General features: G+C 49.0%; 1 protein-coding gene across 1 annotated transcript in view; it reads left to right on the forward strand.

Annotated features, from left to right (window-relative positions):
• The window catches only part of ENPP1 (ectonucleotide pyrophosphatase/phosphodiesterase 1), a 739,100-nt gene that overhangs the window by 620,729 nt on the left and 93,764 nt on the right, over positions 1 to 24,607 (forward strand). Inside the window, exons 18-19 of the mRNA XM_078649218.1 lie at positions 1,966 to 2,138; positions 2,232 to 2,283. Of these exons, the coding sequence (XP_078505344.1) occupies positions 1,966 to 2,138; positions 2,232 to 2,283 (225 nt within the window). The remainder of the gene's footprint in view (positions 1 to 1,965; positions 2,139 to 2,231; positions 2,284 to 24,607) is intronic.

Genomic DNA, 24,607 nt, shown 5'->3' on the forward strand with positions numbered 1-24,607 from the left:
CGCCGCTAGTCCCAGGGCCCCCCCCAATCGACTTTGAGCCCTTCTTGGCGCTCTCAAAGCTGAGCTTCGCTTGACGGTGCTCTTGGCGCACCATCGTGCCCCTGCGCCGCACGTGAGCCACCGGCGTGGGGTCCAACAGGGCAAGAACCGGTCACTACACGAGCAAGGATAGAAGTGAGGGTCGTCCCCCGTGGCAGGCAGTGTTGTATGGCAGGGATGCAGGGGGACCACAAAGTACGCAGCACCCGCCCGTCCCACACGGGCTGGAGAATCGCAGGTCAGCTTATGGACTCCCAGGGCCCCCCGCAGAGTGCACCCGCGGTGCAGAAAGTCAGCTGGTCAATCCGAGCAGGCCGGAGGGACGTCTGCAATCTCTAATCAAGCCCACCGCATTCTAGCAGCCGCGGCAGGGCACTGCCCAGGGTGTGATCCGGTACTCACTGCGTGGGCCTGGACGCCAAATGGATGTGGGCAGCTCCGACGGTGCAGGTTTCCCCTGCACCTCCATGCACGGCCTGTAGAAAGTGGCCGCTCCCCTCCGTCAACAGCAGTGTCACTGTGGTGTCAGCCAGCTCCCACCGCTAGTCCACAGGCAGGGAGGTGCGTGAGGCCCTGTGAGATCGGCCGCCGCCGTCGGGGTCCGTGCTGCACAGCCCAGTACTGGGAAACAGGGCGCGGCGGGATCCAGCAGTCAGTCACTCGCCTGGGGCCCTGCGCCTCGTGGTCCGCACCGGCCTCGCGTGAGCGCCGGAGGCCGACGCCTTCACTTCCGCGGGATCCGGGAATGCGCCGGTGTAAGTACCGGAGCGGCAAACTCGGCGAGGGTAGCTCCCAGCGGTCCCAAAGTCGGACCGAGTGTGGATGGGGCCAGTGGTTGTCGGTTCCGCTGCTGCGGGGCTGGATAGGACACCAGACGGCGAGGATTACTGCAGGATCAGTAGCGTAGGAGACGGGAGCCGCTCACTCAAGCGGCCATTCCGTTTGCGCGCCAAGCCACGCCTCAAATATGATCTACTTGCAGTGCAAATGACAGAATGCAGTTGGAGATGGCGACAATATCTTACTTATTCATTGTACGAGATCATGTTGATTGCATTTGATTGTGCATTGAACCCAACAGCCAAAATGACCAGCACAACAGAACCCAACCTTCGATAGCCTCGATAAAGAAAAAGATATTAGAATGTCTACTCTAGCTCCCAGCTTAATGTAATTGGCAGCCTTAACAAGGTATTAACAAAGAATGTGGAGGTTTTCTGAGACATTGATTTATTGGGTAGAAGTTCCAGTCTCCAGAAAAAGATCAAGAAGTTGCGGATGAAATAAAACAAAATACCTTAAGAAAAGCATCAGCTCTAAGGACCTGCATGAAGAGCCTAGGTGAGGGCACTGAAGATGCCTTACATAGCAACCTGGTTGTTCTAAACAAACTTGATTTTTTTATTTTTTTTTTTATTTTAACAATTTGACTTTGTGTCCATTCAGTGTGAGAAGTTGAAAAGGATCAATGTCACTTCACTTCACATCCAAAAGGAAAAGAGCGGCCTCTTCTTTAGAAGTCTGTCACTAAGGGAACTAAAGTTGTGTTTACTTGTGACACCCACAAACATAAAGCATTTGCAACATGCTTCATAAAGGAGAAAATACCAAATTCCTACAACTTCCATTGCAACCAAACCTCAAACTTGTTTTCCGCAACGTGCTTGGTGATGGAGAAATTAGATCACTTCTTAGAAATCAGATCATCAGTTGAATTCATCTACTAGTGTTTTCTTTTAAGTCAGAATTAAAATGCCACAATTAGGCAGACATACCATGAAAGTTCAAGCGGAAGTGAAGACAAAGGTTTTTTTCGTTTGCTGTCAATTAAATGTGGGATACAAATGCCGGTTGCACAATGCTTGTAGAAACGCTCGTCTTCCTTTATAATTTGTCACTAACAGTAGATTTTGATTCTGTTTTTAGATTTGTTAGAGGTGACACCAGCACCGAACAATGGAACTCATGGAAGTCTTAACCACCTCCTGAAAAATCCAGTTTTTCAACCTAACCATCCCAGGGAAATGTCCATGCCAACCATTTGTCCTTTAGGAACAGATGTTGGTTCAAGCAGTTTAGGATGTTTGTGTCCTTCTTCAGTGAGTTCAAGTTACTAAAATATCATGTAAAAATTGACATTGCTTTTTTTAAATGATAATTTACTAAACATAAACATTGTTTCTTTACTCAAGGTCTTGTCCCCCGAAGGTTTTCAGCAACACCTTAATTTAACCAGCATGCAAGGTAAGATCATGGTTTTCAGTTATTCTTAAAATGTATTTGTCGGCAGCAGAGTATGGTGGCGGACTGTTTCAAAGTCGTGAATGGGACATGTATTCAAAATATTTCAAATGTGAATTCGACGTAAAGTTATTCACATTCTGTGTTTCCGGATATTTCTGTGTAGTCTCCAATTTGGGGGCTACAATGAATGCGTAACGAAAATAATTGTGCATTTACAGCTTAATTGCTGTGCTTAATTTGAGCCGGAGGTTTCCATTGCTCGGCACTGGCATTCAGTTGTCAAAACCGGCACACATGACAGTATGTGCATGGTGGTGCTGTATGTTTAATTTAAAAACAAGCAAAACAACAGCTCTTTATTAATTCACTTACTTAAAACATGACTGATACCATGTTTATAGCTCTGGGGACTTGGAATAGTCTGAATTGCCATAGTCAATTGTAACTGGCAGGGGCAATGAGTGGTGCAAGCTGCATAGCAGCATGGACCACTGCGAACCGATCGCGAAGCGATCGTCGCTGCGAAACTCTATTGCAATCATTTCTGCTTTCAAGGAGTCAAGGGAGACAGGCGACAAGTGATGTGCGCGCGTAAACGTATCCGGTCACGCGCGCTTCCTTTCTCCCATGGCTCCTTGGAAGCAGACACACACGCACGCACACACACACATACAGAACCCCCCCCTGCCGCCGCGCATTCATACACGCACGCACACACATAGAGACCCGCCGCGCGCATACACAGACGCACAAGCACACAGAGAACCTCCCCCCCGCCGCCGCGCATACACACACGCACGCACACACATAGAGACCCCCCCGCCGCGCATACACACACAGAGAACCCCGCCGCCGTGCGTACACACACACACACACACACACACATAGAACCCCCCGGCGCCTCCCAGCGCTTACACATACACACACACATCCCCTACCTCGTCTCGGCGTGTCTTCTCATCACAGCTTGCGCAGGGACAGCCAAAGCGCACGGCGACGGTGTCTCCTGCGCTACAACCGTGGTTTCGGTTTCGCGGCCTAGCCTTGCCATTGGCTGTACTGTCGTAATAATAGCAATAACACCACCTATATCAAGTATCGTCACAGTCAATAGCTCCATCTTCGAACTGCTGAGGAATTAAAACGTATGTTCTGCATGCCTGTGTTGTCACATTAAGCCCCAAGCTACTAGCTTACCCAAAGCTTGTTCTAAAACCTGTGGGATCTCACTAGAATGACAACAGTGTGAAGCCGAGGAAAGAAACGTAGACTTGCAGACAACAAACTTCCTTGTACACAAATACAGCTAACAGAAGACGTATCTTTTTTTTTCTGTGTAGTAACCGTAGAACAAAACCGAAAGTGTATTGTTATTTTCCTCATGAGATCCATCCTATTTCCGACTACTTGCATACAGGATCGCAGTTATGAAGTGGTATGTTGCCATCCAATTGTGATCATGCAACGGCGAACTCTAGTGAAACGTATCGCAGCTCTCTGTGTGTATTCGGGCAAACGGATCACACTGGCATAAATCTGTGAAACCTTAGTCAACGACGTCCCAGTTGCACAACCATCATTCCTATACTTATACCATGCCAGACAAGAAAAGGGACAGTCGGGTGGACAAAACAACAGGAATCTATGGGCTTCATGATATGTACGCGAGCATGCTAGGAGGGCTGTGGGCAACACAAGTTCATGAGGGGATTTGTGTTGAATGGGGCAGTCACGCTGAAGCACCAGTGAACGGCGTTTGGTACCCTGCTCTCTTCCGTGGGTTTACAGTGCAGGCGATTATAGCATTGAGTATCATGCAGTCTTAGAGCCGGGGGGCATCCTCCATAAGGAAACAACTTAGTTGGGGAGGAGCTCTTTTCAGAATTGGGGAACTTCAGAGATCTCTTAGTAGAATTAGATTTCGAACAGGGGGGTTCAACTTTTATAGCGCTGTTTCCCCCAGCTGGGGTGTAGAGTGTTTCACATCCCAGACTCGTGGTGGTGGATCAACCCCCTGTTGTACGCCGGAAACACTGCTGTGGCCGGCTGACCCTGCAGTGCCCGGGGGTCAGATGGATCATCACTTAAATTAGTCGCTTCATCAGCCCCGTGCAGCCAGTACCCGAGGTTCCCCGCAGGCGCTGGATGCCTATCAGCGAGAGCGATCGGTTCACCACTTACCTGCTGGAGAAGGTAGGTCTCCTACTAGCAGTGGAGGCTGGGCGCTGAGTGTATACAGTTTGACTGCTCACAGTTTTCCCGCGCGCGCTGTCCGACTCACTCTTCTCTCACCATAGAGTCGGGAGCGAGCAGAGAGGAGAGAGCGCCGCTCCCACAGTGCCCCTTCCGGGCAGCTGAGGGCATGGTCTTGGACGTGGCAGCCGTGCTCTGTGGCTTACCTCCAGCTCGGTGAGGTATAAAGCGGCTTGCGGTATTTCTTGGTCCCAGCAAGTCTGTAATCAACACGATGATTGACTCGCCAACTCTAGTAACCACAGTTAGAAACACATGCCGATTCGAAAGACCCCCAGCGTTGCACAAATACAATGTAACGTAAAAAAAACTATACGCCCTTAAAGTACCTTTTCGAATTCTGCTCCTTTTATGTCATACGAGCTAACGTACAGGTTTCCTGTTCATAATTGCTTTTCAACATATGCGAACAAAAATGTAAGAGGCACTCAAATCAGTAAGTTAGTCATTAGGTCTCGTGGCGTTTACAGCGCGAAGCGTGTCTCGCCAGAGACCTATTGTCAGTGACTCAGCTTTCCAGGAGACAGGAGCTGGCCACGCGCATCTTCCAAAAGGCGATCGGGGCACGCCACGCGTGCGAGAACGCGCACGCTGTGGCCATCTCCTGTCTCCTGGGAAGCTCCAACACACACACAGCCACACATCCCCCAGCTTTCACACACGCATGTGCGCACACAGAGACACACACACGAGCGCACATAACGCACGCACACATACAGAGACACCCCCCCGCCGTCGCACATATACACACACACATACGCGCATACACACACACACGCGCACCAAGACCCCCCCCCTACAACTAAGGCCCACTTTTAGCCACTCCGGACATCTGCAGCCTCCGCGGGGCTCTCGCTCGGGCATGGGAGCCCCACGTATCCCCTGCTCCTCAGGCCAAGCACTTTGTGGGCGCGGGCTTCACAAGACGGAAGTCCCGCCCCACGATAGGTTTCTGTCTGCGTGCGCACGTCTTGTTTTTTTTGTGATAAGCTTTCACTTTTGTTCGCGACGCAGGCGCAGGGGCCATCTATGTAATGTGCTTACTGCCTTCCCTGCTTCTCTCGTGGGACGGTGTTAAAAGCAGCCTTTGTTACATGTCGACTCAGCCCTGCGGGAATGCATGTTTTCTTTACTCGGGCACCATGCTCCCAGCGCCAGTGCAAGCTGGCTGTGTGTTCTGCTGGAACTGAGGATTGGGGGACCTGTCCCAGAGGGTCGCTCGCCTTGGTTCATTTGGTTTCTAGGGTGCACCCTCTTCCCGACATGTCCCTCATGTTATATAGACTTACATCTTGCGCATAGTACCCTGGAGATAAAAGCATGGGTGCCGGTAACACGGGAGCCCCTTGCCCGACGAAGCAAGCATGTTTGCCTATGTTAAATGGCTCCATCACTTTACTGCTAGGCGTGTCCGACAGGTAGGTGCATTCATCTTCAGTTAAAAGAGAGGGTTTATATCATAGCAAGATGCAGAAGCTAACCGGGTAAGTAAACACATAGAGTAATAATAAATAATAGTTACATTGGTGGTTAGATGGGCAGCACAGATAGTCAAAAAAAGATAGCTAGATCGGTGGAGGTTGTGATGGCAGATAGACACAGAAGCAGATTTGCAGGAGTTCTAAATAAATAAATATATACAATGATACATTGATTGACAACTGTGTACATACCAAGGTGCTGCAGCTAAAAAAGGAAGCACACAAACTGATGGAAGGATTTGTGTACGGTTACATATGTACCCCATCTATTTAGGTTCTTGATATACCCTCCATATGAGTGGGAGAGAGGTGCACAGTTGAGCCCACCCTCTTCGAGAGAAGAGACTTTGAATTGAACTATTGAACTTCTTTTTCTTCACTCCAGCCCCTCCGGCCTACATTCCCCGACAGTAGGCTCCCTTTGCCACTGCCGGCAGCACCTCTCGGGCCCAGCCAGCCTGGCAGAGGAGCGCGAAGGGGCTCTGCCCGTCCGTGCTGTCGGCAATCACTCGTGGTGTGGCATCGGCCGATGCTAATTTTTTTTGGGTGTATTTTCTTTGCTCTTGTTTAGGTAGCCTTTTAACCACTTAAAGGGACATTTCTGAGACAGTGAAACGAAGTAAACATGCAGCTGAGGCAGCAAAGTCTTTACATTGAGAAACTTTGCTGCATTTATCTAGCCAGGTTGCCCCCAGTAAAAAGAAGGAAGCACTGTAAGAGCTGTGAGCCCGTGCGTGAGGTGCATCATCAGAGCTGTGTGAATAATAACAGCTGTGAGCCCGTGCCGGAGGTGCATCATCAGAGCTGTGTGAATAATAGCAGCTGTGAGCCCGTGCCTAAGGTGCATCATCAGAGCTGTGTGAATAATAACTGCGTCAGCCCCGTGCGTGAGGTGCATCATCCACATTGCTCAGGTCACCCAAATTCCTGCACTCTCTACCACACTGCTTTCAAGAACAGCATACTCTTCCACACACTCACTGCTCACCAATTCAAAGTTTGCTAAATATTTTATGCAGCGCATTGTCATACACAATGCCAACAACTCAAACTTTAATGCTGCGAGACCTATTGCATTGTAAATGCTTTTTACAAATTAAGCACTGCTTATTTGCCACAAAAGGTAACAAGAAAACTTTGCCCACGATTGTATATAACATTTGAGGAAAACCAAGCTTGTAAATTCCCAATTTAATAATCTATTTCACCTAACCAGTTTCCACAAAATTTCCAAGACCGAAGTCATTCACCAAATATGAGAATCAAATTAAGTAAATACCCTTTGTCTCAGAATTTAATTGTACAACTTTGTTTTCATCAGCATTACATAAGTCTTTATTTTCCTTTTTATCTAAGGTCTCTATCATCATGTGTACTATTTTTCCCCAGTTTTGTTTCTTTTGTTCCTCAAGGGAGACCCTGAATCCTACTCCTTTTTCCCTACTGCTTTTACCTGTCTTACTCTTACATCCCTCCTCTTCCTTCTTCCTCTATCTACTCTGATGTCTTTGTGTTTAGGTCTGGCTTGTCAGTGCCGCTGCGTGCTATCCTATTGTTGCCAGTGTGTTTTAAATACATAAAGAGTGGGGTTTGGCTCGACTTTCTCTTTCATTTTTCTGTAGATTGATGCATCTTTTTGCCTCGTTTGAGGTGCTTGCTTTGAAATGCCTGAAGGACTATTTACGTCTCAAAAATACACTAAACCGTCACACATTATGTGTATTTAATGCATAACTTGTGTCTAGAAAGTGTTTTCTGTTGTCTATTTTTTTTCACTTCAGCAGTGTTTTTCAAGGTTTTAGCCAGAAATTGTGTGCAGCTCACTCACACATGAGTTAATCCATAAAAACACATGCCTAAAGACGCACTCAAGCTGCGTAAAACAAAACGACGATTGACAACGCTAATAGGTCTGTTTTCACTGTGGTGATACTCAGAAATACTGCCCTGCAGAAATGTGGCTTGCATGAATTAGCAAATTGATTGATGCCAGATGTTTTGGCTTTGCCAGTGTTTTTCTTTGAAAGTGGAAATCCCTCTTTTTTTTCCCTTCTCACATCTGTTTTTCGTAGTTTGGTCTTTCCCTTCTAATATCTGTCATCCCTCAGCCATTATTTAAACACTAACAGGCACATGCATCAATATTGCATTTTGCGATTCCTTAATTGCGAAAAATAAGGAATCGCAATTAAGGAATTGCAAAATGCAATGCATCAAGAAATTGCTAACTAAATTGCGATTTCTTAATATTCCTTAATTGCGAATCGCAATTTGAGAGTCACAATGAAGGAATACCTCCCCATTCTTTCCTATGGGCCTACAGGCCCATAGGAATGAATGGGAAGACATTATCAATTTGCGATTAGCAATTAGCGAATCGCAAATTGAGTATGCGATTTCAAGGGTGCAGGGGGGTCCAAAGGACACCCTGTTGCACCCCTGAAATCAATCTGTGCACATATGTTGTGCACATACATGCCCTTAGAGCATGTGTTTGCACAACATGAAACTTTGAAAAATGCACAAAAGTGCATTTTTCAAAGTTTTCACAAATTACCATGAGGTTCAACCTCATGGTAATTTGCTCCACCTAATTGCAAAATCGCAATTTTTTCAAGTTTCATGCATTGCATTTAAGGAATCGCAAAATGTGATTCCTTAAATGCAATCGCAATTTGGGAATTCGCAAATATTTGCGAATTCTCAAATTGCGAGGGTCTTCACCCTTCATGCATTCCAAAAGCAGATTTTGCGATCGCAAACGGACGATTTTTGCGATTCGCACCGTTTGCGATCGCAAAATCCTTTGATGCATGTGCCTGTAAATTTCCTGTATCCGGATTATTTTCACCTCCAGGCCACTTTGCACTGCCGTACTGTTTCTTACCTTGCCCTTCTTCTGCATTGTATTTTTAGGTCAAGCCTGAGCCAGCGCGCATGCACTGCTCTGAGAGGCTTCTTGTAAGCATTTTAAACTTCTTTGTGTGGGTCTGACTCCCCCCTCCCCCTCCACGCCTTGGGGTGGTTGTTGCTGGTGTCATTTCGTTATCGTAGCCTGCAAATGGCTAAAAGCAGGCGCTGGTCCCACCTCTTTTGCAAAGGTTCACTCCCACAGCGTTTTGCTCTGGGGGGCGAGTAGTGGCGCGCAGGGTGGCAGCTGCATTCCTCGTCGTGGCTCAACACCCCGTGCTTTTATCTCATTGCATTTGCTATGCTTAGGCTCTATTTGTCTCTGATCACGACGAGCTGTAGAGTACCTTGAGAGCGCAGTCATAACAACATGCTCGCTTAAACTCTACATAACCCGTAAACCCTTGCATGGCAGGACGTGAGAGCGATCCACGCCACCTCATATCCTGCAGACCCTCAGATTATTGCTGGTAATCTCCCTTCCCTCAGAGAGTTTTCCAGCAGATTTATTCCCCGCCACATATTGCCTAAATACTTACCCTGCTCTCTCTCCCCCCTCCAGCTGCTAATTCTTTAAGCGCTTGTGTCCATAGTCGTGCAGTCTCTATTCTTCTGATTTATGCCCGTAAACCCTCGCAAGGCAGGACGTGAGAGCAATCCAAGCCGCCACATATCCTCCCTGCCATTGCAGACCCTCAGATTATTGCCGGTATTCACCCTTCCCTCAGAGAGCTTTCCAGCGGATTTATTCCCTGCTACATATTGCCTAAATACTTACCCTGCTCTCTCCCCCCTCCACTTGCTGATTCTTTAAGAGCCTGTGCCTGTAATTAATCGGAATGCACAAATTGCGTGGACCGTAGTCGTGAGGCCTCTATTCTTCTGACTTTTGCCGGTAAGCTTCCAAGCCGTGCAGACTTACTACACTCTTTAGAAATGCTATGTGTAGCTGAATTTGTTTCCCATCTTGTTTTTTAAATCTCAGCCTATGTTTCAGAACACGCTTGCCTGAATTATTGTTGGACTCAAATACGTATTGCTTCACAGTTTCAATTGGCTTCCTGTTGTATGATGGTGAGCGCAGAGGCTTTCTGGGCATTTTTTCCTTCATTGGGCTGCCATAATGGATTAAGGTGGGGGCATGTCCCACCTGTTTTCTAATGTTCCCTCCCACTGCGTTTTGCCTGCGGGAGCGAGCAGCAGCGCGCATGGTGGCAGCTGCATTCCTGTTGGGTCAGGTTACTATATACACACAAGCGTGCTTTCTCTTTCCCTTGCAATCTGGTCTTTTACTGCCAGTGCCTACGTAGTTTTATGTTTCTTTTCATTACATTGCTCTGATGCTCTTAACTTCCGATTTCGTTTCTAGAGTTTTTAATATATGTTTTATTGGAGTGTGTGTCTCCTTTTACAAACGCGCCTACCTAGTTTTATGTTTGTTTTAATTATGTTGCTGCACGTACTGTGGTGTATGATCCCCCCCAAAATAGCCGGATAACAAAACACTTATAACGTCCCAAAGGCGAGACCTATAGGCTATGCCAATGCTTGTTTTTTTGTGCTGTTGTCCACCATTCATGCGGATTCTCTTCTTAGGTGTTATGAGAAAAATAGAAAAAGGCCATGCAACTACTCGCCTTGTTATGGGTAATTTTCATTAATTCATGTTAAAAAATACAGTCTTCGAGTTTTCCAAACTGTATCAGTTGGGGTTCTAATAACACCCAGTTTAAATTACTTCAGTGCAGTGGTTGACCGTTGCTTCACCCAAAGTAGGGAAGGGGAAAGGAGGAGTAACTTGGACTGCGGTTCTAGAGCCATGACTACAAAAAACTGAGGATATCATCTCTTTTTTCCAGGAACAGTAAATAAAAAAGTTATTTTCATGTATCCTTTTATACCTCGATTGCCCCTAGTTTTCTAGTGTACAGATGACCTAAAGACCGATTCTCTTCTGAAATTTGAACCTTCGAAGAGTCTGCAGGTGCTTAAAAGTCCACCAGTCTCTTTTGGAAACTACAGATAAACATGACATGTCCAACTCTAATGTTTTAAGATAGCTGAGTCATAAAGCTCATGTGTCTCACGGTGACTCTGCTCCTCGCCCCACTAATCCCTGACTCACCCAAGTCCTGTAGAGTCTCCTCCTGCATGGTATTGTTTTGGCCCCTTTTTCTCACATGCAAGTGTTGGTGAGGGTGTAGATTGTTGCACCATTTGTTCTTTAGGACAGAGTGCATGAGCAATCTTTGAAAGAGAAGCACATTTTTCATAGCAAAAAGGCATATATTGTTTTCCTTAAGCACGCAAGACAGTGGGTTTGACATATTTTTTTCATGCATAAATTATTTTAAGATGGCGACACTGTTGGGGAAATTCAAAACCGTGAACTAGAGGTGTCCATGATGTCCAACAACAGCATGACCGGACTGGCCAGCCGGGCAAGCGGGCAATCCCTCTGGAGGCTGTAGCCCCGGGCGGCTGTTTTTCACACTTGGAGGCCAGTTTCGGCCTCCAGGAGCGGTGGTGCACATTACGTGATCCTGGCGGCAACGTGAAATCGTTGCTCTGGTTCAGCGCGCATTAGCACTTCTGCCCATGGGGACTGAATTTATCATTTTTGCCAGGGCTGTTTTAAGTTTCCAGTTCTGCCCTGAAGGACAGGCACTTAGACCAATAAACTTGAAGGTCTAGTTTTTCTGGCATGTCGGATTCCTTATAGCATTTGGATTTACAAGGCTTGCCAAAGAAATATGGATTCATAAATGATGGCTCATTTAACTTGATTACTCCAGTGCTCACCCGCAGGAGTGGTGCAAACGGACACATATTTTGATCGGTCTAAAATAAAATAGAAATTGTATCCATTTTCGGGTGCAAGAAATTACATGAAAATAAAAGTGAAGGACGCTGAAATTGAGTAAGTTAAGGCTGTGTGTCTGAAACAATATCGTCTTTTTAAAAAAGTAGAAATGTTGCAAGCCTATGTGGCCTCGAAATTAGAGGGACCATTCCCCTCCTCCAGGAGATCCTGGTTTGAAATGACAATGACTAGTAACTGTATACCTTCAAGCAGAAGCTAAAAATGTACTGGTCCCCAAAAATACGCGCCGATGTTGCTCGCCAGCATATACCGCCACAAAATAGGCACTGCCTTTAACGTCATATGTTTCATTTTTGTATTCAAGGTCCATTAAGGCATCTGATGGCAATTGATTATAAAATAGTTCATCTAATTGACTGTGATAAATTTGTATTACATCCATAAAAACGCACTGTGTTAATACATTAATTGATTCCATATATATTGAATCCACAGTTGAACTCCTTTATCTTGCTACATTAAAAGTCCAGACATTTTAAGCATTGATCTCAGTAAAGAGTAATTCACAATGGTCTACATGCAGTAATGTAACGAATCCAGGCAAGGTTAGAATAATTGAATGTGAAATTGTCCCCATCATGATAATTGATAATCATGATAAATGCTTTTCTCTGATTAATTCATCCTGTACTTGGCCATTTCTAAACACGTTCATCCTTTATCCCATGAGCTCTTTGGAAAAATAACTTCAAAGTGATATCTGCAAATGCATAGTTTAACTGATATTTAAAACAGGAAAATGCCTTCAGCCCCTCACCTTAACGCAGGATTGTGAACAAGTTGCTCTGTTCTATGCACATGAAGGTCTTCTGAGTTTTTTTCCTTTTGGCTGAAGGGATTATCTGTCTACATTTGACTGAAACCAGTTGGATTTGCTATTATGCCTCTTCGAGGGGCGTGGTCTGGCAGCTCAGGCTGGACTTTTCCTTATTTTCTTTTGTTTAATAATGGCGCAGATAAGCTACAACCAGTGGTGTGGAATGCATTCCGAGTAGTGGTTCAGAAAAATTCAAGCGTTTCCATCCGTCTCATGTTTGCTGTCGGTGTTGCCCAGTCTTCCTGAGCAGATCAAAATAGCGGCCACGATGACTTAACCTTTAGACATGGTTTAACCCCTTTGCTGCGGGGGTTATTCCCCCGCTGTGCTGGGGGGAGAGGGGGCACGCACAGCACCCCCATGCTTATGACGAGCTGAGCTCGTCATGAGCTACGGCACTCCGGTGCTCATGACGAGCTCAGCTCGTCACAGGTGTATTACCTCCTGTGGAACGCTCAGCACAGAAGGGGAATTCTCCCCGCACCTGAGCGTTCCACGGCTCATGACGAGCTGAGCTCGTCATGAGCACTGGAGCGCCATGGCTCATGTCGAGCTCAGCTCATCATGAGCCTCGAAGAGGATATTTTGCAACCTGCGTGCTCGGATAGTTGAATAATATTTTATGCTGTATCCTCGGTAGCGTTGAGACTCTGTTTTCCTGCAAGGTAAATGAGTGCATATAAATGTTTAGGATTTCTATGATTGAGGGAGAGCTCTGTGTAACAATTCACAGCATCAGTAAGCCATTCCCCACTTGTAATTGAGTCTTCAGTAAAGTACAACTACAGGTCGTCAGGTGTGACTCAAGTAAATGATGCAAGAGGCATATTTTCCAAAAGCCACAACCAGTATTGGGTTCCTGGAAGGGGAGCAAGCAAGTAGGCACTAACGTGTGCATTTGGAAGGCACCCAGCTTTCTTAATCAAGACTAAACGACTTGTGTTAGTTACACACTCTTGGCACACAATGCACATGCTTGTGTTGAAGAACATCATCTCCGCCTCCAAAGGGAAACAGTACAGCATCTGAGTTTCTAGGGTAAGTGCCCACAGAAGAAGCGACTCAGGTGGCCAAGGTACAGGAGAGATTGTCAGAGTTAAGTCAGGCACTAGTTGCATAGGAGTCCAGTGATAAGAAAAAGGAGGTCTTAAATAATATCTCATATCTCATACAGGAGCAAAGAGGCAGGCTAATTGTCTCTTTGATCAGTGTGCAAGAGGAGAGTCCCACTCCATCTATTAAAATTGGGTTGGAGGTAGTTGTGTTAATCTACCAGCACTGGCCAAGCCCTGTGGGTGGTGTCATTTCTGATTGTCTCATAAAACTATTGTGAAGGAACAATAGCGGTGGTTGTGTGTTTCCTATTTATTATTGTCATCTGTACCCAAATGTGGCAGAAAAATAGTAATACCGCCCACATAAGGAGAACCGTTCCCGTTTTGTGTGTGGAGTGCGATATTGCAACTGTTTTCACTGTAAATTGCGATCATTTGTGTACGTCGTCTCAGCAACAGTGCTTCCTAAAACAATTTCTTTATGTGGCTCCCTGCTGTTGAAACGTAGGTCCCAGTTAAAATACTAAAATTGAATGCTTCTAAAAGTTAGAATATTGTTGGTGCAACAGTCAAGGATTTGACTAAGAAGTCCTGGTTGATACCTTACAGGCCTTTGCCACCTCAGTACACACAGTGAAAAAAATGCATTCTTATAGCTCACCAACGCTTTGTACTTTTCCTTCTTCTGTATTTAGGTACTCCTTCAACAAGAAATTAAGTTAAGAGGCTTGCCATAATCCATCCCATTAAGCAGAGCTTCTATTACGTAAACAGCGCATTATCTTTTAATGGTACTTGAATTGTTCAGAGATGAAAGTTGGACATAGCTCATGTAGTAACATCCTTTGAGTAAATTAGGATTTCTGTTGTCTACATTCAGATAACAATCTTCAATCATTGTCAACACCTTAAGACTTTGCATGTTTAAAATAGAGGAAACACTTGTTAAACTCCATATGTGCAGACTACATTTAAGTTACACGTGGCAAACTTTCATACCACTACAAAGAACCTAGTTTCTTTAAACAGGATCTTCCTACAGGTAATGTTGGCACAGATCCCGGCTCAAGCTCTCAAAAGATCAGCTGAGTTCAAAAGCACAAAAGGGAGCCAGGAAGAGGACCAGGACAAGATGCTGCCTTCACGTTTTACAGGATGTCTTGCTGTAGATTTAAGTATATCTGAAAGAAACAGGTTAGTATTAGATTCCTTACCTTAGAATATCCCCAGGCGTCAGTCTGGATCCGGAAACTTTTGCGTAGCAGTACCCCTGCGCGTCGGTAGGCGTCGTCTGCAGGCGTCCCCTGCGGCTCCGCGTCGTCGGCGTCGTGCGCCGTGATGACGTCGCTGGAGTATATAGACGCCGCCTCCGCGCGCTGACGTCAGTTCTTCTTTTTTCCGCGCCAGTTAGCGCAGATCCGAAGAGCAGTACTCCGGTCTTTTGACCAAGTTTTTTGTTAACTGATTGATCTTTACGGTGCCGGTAGGATGCCCGGTTTCAAGAGTTGTGACGAGTGCGACCGCATGATGTCGGTCACCGACCACCATCGACTCTGCCTCCGGTGTCTGGGCGCGGACCACGACGTGGAGTCCTGCGTCGACTGTCGGGCCTTGACTGGAAAAGCTAGGCGGGAGCGGTCCCGCAAGCTTCTCGAACTCCGGTTGTCGGCCCCGCGTCGAGAGCGGTCCCGGTCCGGTCGGAGGTCGAGGGAGCGGTCGAGGGAGCGGTCGCGGAGCCGCCATGGGCGCTCCGGGAGTCGCCACCATTCCTCCGGCTCGTCAGGTAAGCACAAGAAGTCGGGGCGTCGCCATCGCACCCCCGACTCCCCCCGACGCCCGCGTGCTGCGGCCGGGGGCTCGGGTGACCCCACCCCCGCGGTCCCGCATGGGTCGCCGACGCCGTCTGCCCCACACCTGTCGGTCCCTGGGGAAGGCGCGTCGCGTGAGGAGATCGAGGCCTTCCTCATTGCTATGAGGGCGAGGTCTTCTCCGGCGGGGCCTTCGGCGCCTGCGGGCCCGTCGGTCCCGTCTGGGGGCCCGAGCGGTTCGGGTGCTCCTGCCCCGGCGCCGCCGGTGGCTCCGGCCCCGGCGCCGCTGGTTCCCTCTGGTTCGTCGCCGGCTGGTCTCCCGGCCTCTCCGGCGTCGGTTCCTGTGGGCCAGCCCAGGGTACCGCCCCCGCGTGGTGCAGCGACTCCGCCGTCGGCTCCGGCCGGCGTCGGGTCCCCGGCACCGACGCCGCGCGGCGCCACCCCCCTTTCCTCCCCGACTCCGGACTCGGAGCCGGACCGGCGTCGGCCGACGCCGGACCCGACGCCGATGGGGCCTGTTGACCCCGATGTCTATATCGTCGACCCAGAATATGGGTATGACGAGGAGGAGTATGGTGAGGGTTGGGAGGGGTCTGAGGACCCTCTATCCCGTGCCTGCCAGTACGATGTGGACTGGGTAGGTGATCTGGGTGATGCCAGTGGCCTGGACGAGTCGCCCAACCCTGGGTTTGTCTCTCCGTCCCCTGTGGCGTCCGAGGCGGGTGCTGCCTATTCGGTGGTCCTGATGAGGGCTGCCAAGGCCTTACACCTTGAGCTCCCCGTCGCGAAGGTCAAACCGAATATCCTGACGGAAGTTTTTAAACCGCAGTCATGCCCCCAGGAGCCTCTGCTGCCGTTTAATGAGGCCCTGACGGATGTCCTTCTGGGCACCTGGTCCAGGCCCGCCTCTGGTGCGCCGGTTGACCGGAACGTTGCCAGGCGTCACCGTCCCTGCGCGGACGACCCTGCCTTCCTGTCCACCCATCCCTCCCCGGAGAGTCTGGTGATCCAGGCCTCCACTTCGCAGTCCGCATTTCCGTCGGCTCCGCCCGACCGGGAATCAAAGAGGTACGACCAATTCGGAAAGAAAGTGTTTTCCTCTTTGAGTGCTGGACTGCGGTCTTGTAACACCGCGTGCCTCTTGGGCCGCTACACCCACTCCCTGTGGGATACGGTCGAGGAGTGTTTGCCGCAATGCCCCCAGGAAGTGCGGGACAAGCTCACCCGGGCCTTTGTTGAAGGCCGGGATGCGGCGCGGTACTCGATCCGTTGTGGTCTGGACACCACGGACTCCCTGGGACGGGCCATGTCCACTACGGTGGCGATTCGTCGCCATGCCTGGCTGAGATCTGCCAACTTCTCACCAGACGTCCAAAATACGCTTATGGACATGCCATTTGATGGCAGTCGCCTATTTGGTGACAAAGCGGACCACGCGCTGGAGCGCTTCAAGGACTCCAGGGTCACGGCCAAGTCCTTGGGTCTCTCGACCCAGACCCAGCGCCAGCAGACGGGTTCGTTTCGGCCCTTTCGTGGCCAAGGGAGAGGAGGTCCCACACGTGCTGCCAGCCACGCGGCGCAGAGCGCTCCCCAGCGCGGTGGCGCCCGTGGTTTCCGCCGTGGTGGCGGTAGAGGCCAGCGTCGTGGTCAGTCCACGCCTCCCTCCGCTGCGGCATCCAAGCCTTCCTAGTCCGAGCTTTCGGGCTCACGTGACGCCAGTGGGTGGCAGGGTTCGCCATCACCACTCCCGCTGGCGCGCGATAACATCGGACAGGTGGGTGCTGCAGCTTGTCCGAAGGGGCTATGCCCTCCCCTTCGAGTCCACTCCTCCAGCCATGCCACCGCAGAACCACCGTGTGTCGGGGGACCACTTGACACTTCTGCAGGAGGAAGTTACGGCCCTCTTGGCCAAGGGGGCCATCGAGCGCGTTCCTGGGCCAGAAGTAGGGTGTGGTTGCTACTCCCACTACTTTCTGGTACCCAAGAAGGACAAGGGAGGCCTGCGTCCTATCTTGGATCTACGGAACGTCAACGGCTTCCTCCGGAAGGAGAAGTTCAAGATGTTGACTTTGGCTCAGGTCTTGGCTGCTCTAGACCCACAAGACTGGATGGTAGCGTTGGACTTGCAGGATGCGTACTTTCACATCCCCGTCCTGCCGGCCCACCGGCGTTACCTGCGGTTCACGGTAGGCCACGAGCATTTTCAGTTTATCGTGCTCCCATTCGGCCTTACCAGCGCCCCACGGGTGTTCACGAAAGTGATGGCGGTGGTCGCAGCTCATCTGCGCCGGTTAGGGGTTTCAGTCTTCCCCTACCTCGACGACTGGCTGTTGAAGGCGGGCTCGCCCCAGACAGTCGTCCACCACCTTCAGATGACGGCAGACCTCCTGCACGAGTTGGGGTTTTCCATCAATGTGCCGAAATCACACCTGTGTCCCTCTCAAAAGCTCCTTTTCATCGGAGCGGTTCTCGACTCGGCGCAGTTTCGGGTTTATCCCCCGGAACGGCGGGTCCGGGATATTCAGGCTCTGATTCCCATCTTTCAGCCGTTATCCCGGGTTTCGGTCAGGTTGACGCTGCGGCTTCTGGGGCTGATGGCCTCCTGCATCCTTCTGGTGCATCACGCCAGATGGCGGATGCGGGCTCTGCAGTGGGACCTGAAGTTTCAGTGGGCCCAGCATCAGGGCAACCTATCCGACCATGTCCTGATCTCGGAGGGCACTGCGAGACAGTTGCAGTGGTGGCTTACAGACCGCGATTGGGTCAGGGGCAGATCCCTCTCCCTTCCCCAGCCGGAGCACGTGGTTGTGACGGACGCGTCCCTCCAAGGCTGGGGTGGCCACTTGGGAGAGGCGGAGATCAGAGGCCTCTGGTCTCCGGCGGAGTCCCGGCTCCATATCAACATGTTGGAGCTGCGGGCGATTCGCCTGGCACTGAAGGCATTCCTCCCCTTTGTCAACGGGAGTGTAGTGCAGGTGTTCACGGACAACACAACCGCCATGTGGTACTGCAACAAACAGGGCGGTGTGGGGTCGTGGACCCTTTGCCAAGAGGCTCTGCGCCTCTGGCAATGGCTGGAACGTCAGGGCGTGACTCTGACGGTTCAACACCTGGCAGGTTCTCTGAACGCCAGGGCGGACGAACTCAGCCGTCGGTGCTCGGTGGATCACGAATGGCGTCTGAACTCGGATGTGGCGAGAGGCCTCTTTCAGCAATGGGGAGAGCCTTGGTTAGATCTATTCGCCACAGAAGAGAACGCGCAATGTCATCAGTTCTGCGCGTTGGAGTTTCCAAGACGGCACTCGCTCGGCGACGCCTTTCGGCGCGAGTGGAGTTGCGGTCTGTTGTACGCCTTTCCGCCTATACCACTTCTGCCCAGAGTGCTGAAGAAGATCAGGCGCGACCGGGCCCAAGTTATCCTTGTGGCTCCGGACTGGGCTCGAAGGTACTGGTATCCCGAGCTACTCAGCATGACAGTCGGTCCCTCGATCCGCCTGCCCCTTCAGGAGGACCTTCTGTCGCAGCAGCAGGGGACGGTCCTCCACCCGAACCTGTCCAGTCTCCACCTCCATGCGTGGAGATTGAGCGGCGACAGTTGAGGCCATTTGACTTGCCTCCTGAAGTCTGTGATGTCATTCTGGCAGCCAGGCGTCCCTCCACAAAGTCGGTATACGCCTGCCGGTGGAACAGATTTGTGGCATGGTGCACAGCGAAGGCTGTGGATCCCCTTTCTGCCCCTCTATCTGAGGTTCTCCTCTTCCTCCTTTCCCTTGCCCAGCAGGGCTCTGCTCTGGGCACTATCAAGGGCTATCTTTCTGCCCTTTCCGCCTTCTTGAGGCTACCTGATCAGCCATCTTTGTTCAAGTCCCCTATTGTGTTAAGATTCTTAAAGGGCATCACGCACATGTATCCTCCAGCTCCGTTCGTGATGCCTCAGTGGGACTTGAACCTGGTTTTGACTTTCCTGATGTGCGCTCCCTTTGAGCCCCTTCATTCCTGTCCTCTCCGTCTTCTCACCTTAAAGACGGCCTTCCTGGTAGCCATCACCTCTGCCAGGAGAGTGAGTGAGCTCCAGGCTCTTTCTGTTCAACCTCCTTTCTTGTCTGTTCATCCTGATAAGGTGGTTCTTCGGACCAGACCTTCTTTCCTGCCCAAGGTAGTCTCTGCTTTTCACATTGGGCAGTCCATCACCTTGCCCTCCTTCTTCCCGCCTCCGCATCCTTCAAAGGATGAAGAGCGGCTCCATCGTCTGGACCCAAAACGTGCGCTTTCATTCTATATGGATCGCACACGCCAGTTCCGGGTGGATGACCAACTGTTTGTTGGCTACGTGGGTGAGAAGAAGGGAAGGGCGGTACAGAAACGGACCATCTCTCGGTGGGTCGTCCTGTGCATCAAAGCATGCTACTCTTTGGCTCGGAAGGAGCCTCCTGTTGGGCTGAGGGCCCATTCCACTCGGGCCACGGCGGCTACTACTGCCCTGGGCCGGGGAGTCCCTTTGCAGGACATTTGCCAGGCGGCCACGTGGGCCTCGCTGCACACCTTTGCGAGGCACTACTGCCTGGACAGTCAAGTCCGGAGGGATGGCTTCTTTGGCCGTTCGGTCCTCCAGGACTTTCTGGTGTAGGTTGTATTGGTTCGCAGACCCACCACCGGGGTTGGTATTGCTGGGGTATCTATTCTAAGGTAAGGAATCTAATACTAACCTGTTTCTTTCAGATGAACAAGTTACTTACCTTCGGTAACGATATATCTGTAAGAAACAGTAGTTAGTATTAGATTCCTTACCGCCCCGCCCATCCTCCCCGTTCTGCGAACTGATACCTAGGGTTAGGGACATCCCTTTCAGGGCCCTAGTTTCAAATGGCACCAGTGTTGGTTCTCACATGGCTCTGCGTGTTCTGGCGCGGAAAAGCTGTGTGCAAAGAACTGACGTCAGCGCGCGGAGGCGGCGTCTATATACTCCAGCGACGTCATCACGGCGCACGACGCCGACGACGCGGAGCCGCAGGGGACGCCTGCAGACGACGCCTACCGACGCGCAGGGGTACTGCTACGCAAAAGTTTCCGGATCCAGACTGACGCCTGGGGATATTCTAAGGTAAGGAATCTAATACTAACTACTGTTTCTTACAGATATATCGTTACCGAAGGTAAGTAACTTGTTCTTTACGAGCAGATAGAAAATTTCAAAAAGATTTGATAGTTTTGTGAAGACTTGAGATCAAAATAAGATTAAATAACCTAAAAAATAATGTAGAACAGTCTCAAGCAGACATTGGCAGGTCAAATGTATGCCTAGTTTAGCATTGTAAATAGTGCAACTCCAGAGTATCAATTTCATTCATTTCAGCCTTTTGAGAACATAGGTGCACTAATGTGTGGGTTGGCCATGACAGTTCAACTAATCAGATGTTTTTATGTTCTATACCAAGTTATGCGTTGATTGGGGGGGAGGGGGCAGTGGCACATTGGGCTATGAGGCACATTGCTTGTTGTATGGTAATCGTACTTAACTGTAAATGTATCTCACACAGGGGGTCAAAAGGAAGTGTATTCTACTAATAGACCATTGGGTCCTATACTGCTTACAAGAATTACAATGTAGACTCTGGGGTCTACAAGAACCCCTGTTCCCCATACGTTAGAGAGCTCTACGTGTGAAGAGACCCTGTAGAAGGTAGAGCTGGACCTTACACATTGTTCTGGGAGCCATTTGACCTACTTATCAATTTGTTTCCATTGAGCACTGGTGGTCAAGACATAGACTTAAGTATATTTTGATATTATTATTTACACACGTTTATATAGCAGAGTGACATTACATTATGGTCCTGAAGAATGCCTTAGTCACATATGGCAGACATATGTTGACTATATACAGGGTGCATATCCATTACCCTGTCTCACTATGCTTTTAACCTCTAGCCTTTAGACATAAAAATAAAGTTGTTTTATCCTCATTGAGATAGTTTTAAACCACACTTTTTTGTTGCACACTGCCCCTCACTTTTACCTTAGAGGAAACAAACACAGAGATGTGTTCCTTAAAAACACTCCTGCTCCTTTCCTGTGGGAAAGTTGTAGCCCACATTGGGTACCTTGTGGTCCCAGTGTGTGGAGGGACCCAATGATGAAGCATGTCACCCTTGGGTGAGTGAGGTTTCTCGTCCAAACACCGGAAGTGCCCCCATCTTCTGTTCCTGTCTTATTAGTTCTTCGTGCGCTAATCTATACTCAGTGTGAGAAACTTAAATGTCAATGTCAGCAGCCGTAGCATCCACCACTGCACCATCTCAGGCGTGATCACCCTCTGCCAAGCACTGGAGGCAGATTCCTTGGGAGAGGAGGGACTCTCTGGATTTGCCTGCACGGTATGCCCAATCATCAAAGTAGGAACAGGATCACTCAAGACCAACACTGATGAGGAGCAGAATTGTACACCAGCCAGGGAGCCAGGTCAGTCCAAGAAGACTCCGAGAAGGAGGGACACAGGATCTCCAGGCACCAGAACCTGGCAGAGTTAAATATGCGTCCCCAGATACGAGAGCACTTCTGTGGGACTTCTTCAACCACCCAGCAACCCAGTGATCATAAGGAAGTCCTTTACCCCTTTCACATCCCCACAATCCATCAGCTTGTAAATCCCTCCAGATTTGTAGTTCAGCCAAAAATTGAATGTAGTGCACTTAGTATTACGTATTAGCTGTATGTGTGGAATAGATGACTTAGGCCATTGATAACGCATTGAGTGATGATCCAGTGTGATTTCCTCTGCACGTTCACCGTGCCAAAATGATCAACTCCTGAAACACCTTTTCCCATTCACTTCTCCCCTACCCTGATTTGCATTACTGAGGTGACCGGGTCACCTGGTGCCTGGTCGAGGTGTTGAGTATGTGGAGGAGTATTAGGAATTGAATGCAGCACATCCTCATCCAGGATTGTAATGGCGCAAGGAACAGAGGAGGTCAATTGTTGTTGTTTACTTGCTATTTGCATGCTGATAGTAGCTTACAAAACCACTGGGTTCTCCTCTAGCCGTGCCCCTCAACCCGCACTGCTGGATGGTCACGATGTCAGCCCCCCATTGAGTAAGGTCCATGCTGCTTAAGGCTAGTCCCTATTTGATGATTTCCTAGTGACAGTGTTAGATGCTTGTCAGCAAGTGGCTCAGCAAAACTGGTTATTACACCGCTGAAGGGATCAGACTGGACAATAGTCAATGGAAATGATCTCTTGTTCCACTTTTCAGCTATCTGTTTTGGTAACTAAAGGTTTCAATATTACCATTCATGTTGTATTCAGAGCCCGCTAATACCTCTGAGATGCAGCAGTGTGATAGCAAAATGTTAAAGTAATATAAAAAGGTGTGAGTAGCCATGAGAAACTGTCAAGAATGCCTTAGTAGGAGGGTCTGTGGAAAATCTGCCTTTTCTGCAGGGTCACACTGCACATTTTCCTATTTTCTTGATACTGTTTTTACTGGTAATAATTCTCTGTGTGCTGCAACACTGCTATTAAGTGCTACAGTGTGTGTGCTCTAGCCATAACATGTTAATGTCAAAATTGGTTTCATCCAGTTCATTTAACTTTCCTGTATTAGTACGGAAGAGGGCGCAGAAATGTACTTGAGGCATGGAATTTAAGTGTCGTGTTGTCTAAAGTGTGTTTGCACCGCCTTCATTTATTTAATAAAAAAAAGTTATGGCTGCCAAGAATACCATTGTACTTCGGTTGGTCTGCAGTTTAAAAGCACTTCAGTAATGCATAGGAAAGAAAGTGACTTTAGCAAACACAAGATGATGGACGTAGTGCTGAAACCTTTCAAACATTCACCCCCAGTCAGGAGATCTGGGTTAAATCCATTTTTCGTTTGCTCCACCATGCATATCAGTCGTGACCCTGCTCCCCATGGCAATAGTCTAGCCCGAACTGCCAGATCGGTCCCTCCCTGGACCAGAAACGAGCATCATGGGGCCGGTTTCGGGGTATCACTCCTCATCTGCAAGGCTAGCTTGAATCCAGTGGCACAGCAAGCAAGGGATCCACGTCTGGGCATACCATTTGCCACTTAAGGCAAACATAGCAAACACAACAAGATGATGGACGAAGTGCTGAACCTTTTCAAACACTCACCCCCAGTCAAGAAATCTGGGTTAAATCCATTGTTCCTTTGCTCATCATGCCAACCTAGTTTGGACTTCGCCATATGCAAGTTACTCTTGAACCTGCTCCCCATGGGAACAGTCCAGCCTGAACTGCCAAACCAGGTCCTCACTGGACCAGAAACGAGCATCCTGGGGCTCGTTACAGGGTATCCCTCCTCATCGGCCATGCTAGCTTGAATCCAGTGGCTCAGCAAGCAAGGGATCCACGTCTGGGCCTACCCTTGGCCACTTAGGGTGAGCATAGTAAAGACAACAAGATCCATCATTCTTTTGCTCACTGTGTGACTTTGCCATGCAGGAAACTCTGTCTTTATGGAAACTCTGTTTTTATATATTAATGAGTCTCATTAAAGCATGCCTTTTTAGCCCACAGGGTTGGTGCTTGGTGTTTGAAACATACCACAGAACATAATCGATGTAGTGTGCCATCACAGCGATTAAATATCTAAAAGATGCTTTCACTGCCTAGGTTATGCAAAAATTTCTATGAGCATGCTAAAGTATAATTAAAGCTCGTATTTATGTATTTGCTTGATAAAATTATAATTCAAATATAGTTTCCATTCAGTTTAATTTATTTTTTTTCATAGTGAATTTAGACAAAGGCGTGGCCTCTGGGCCCAGGAAGGCAGGGTTGTTGTCAACAAGTGGCCACTTACAGCGATTAGCCATCTGGGAGAATGGAGAAGAAAGTGCACTACACATCGCTATGCCAAATTAGACTGATAGGGTCTGCTCCCATTCATTCCCAGGGACCTTCTAGACTTTCTGGTTCCTACCGCTGTCGGTTCTTGCGCTCAAGAACATCATCAGAATAGGGGAGCAGTTTAAGGAGGGTCAGGCCTCTTCTAACCGAACAACAGGTAAGCTGTTTTAAATTTAGCCTCCTGGATGGCAAGAAATGACTATAGAACACCTGACCATGGCTGGCACTCAGGGGCTTGA

This window comes from Lissotriton helveticus, chromosome 6, assembly GCF_964261635.1.
Source record: "Lissotriton helveticus chromosome 6, aLisHel1.1, whole genome shotgun sequence".
Taxonomy (NCBI): domain Eukaryota; kingdom Metazoa; phylum Chordata; class Amphibia; order Caudata; family Salamandridae; genus Lissotriton; species Lissotriton helveticus.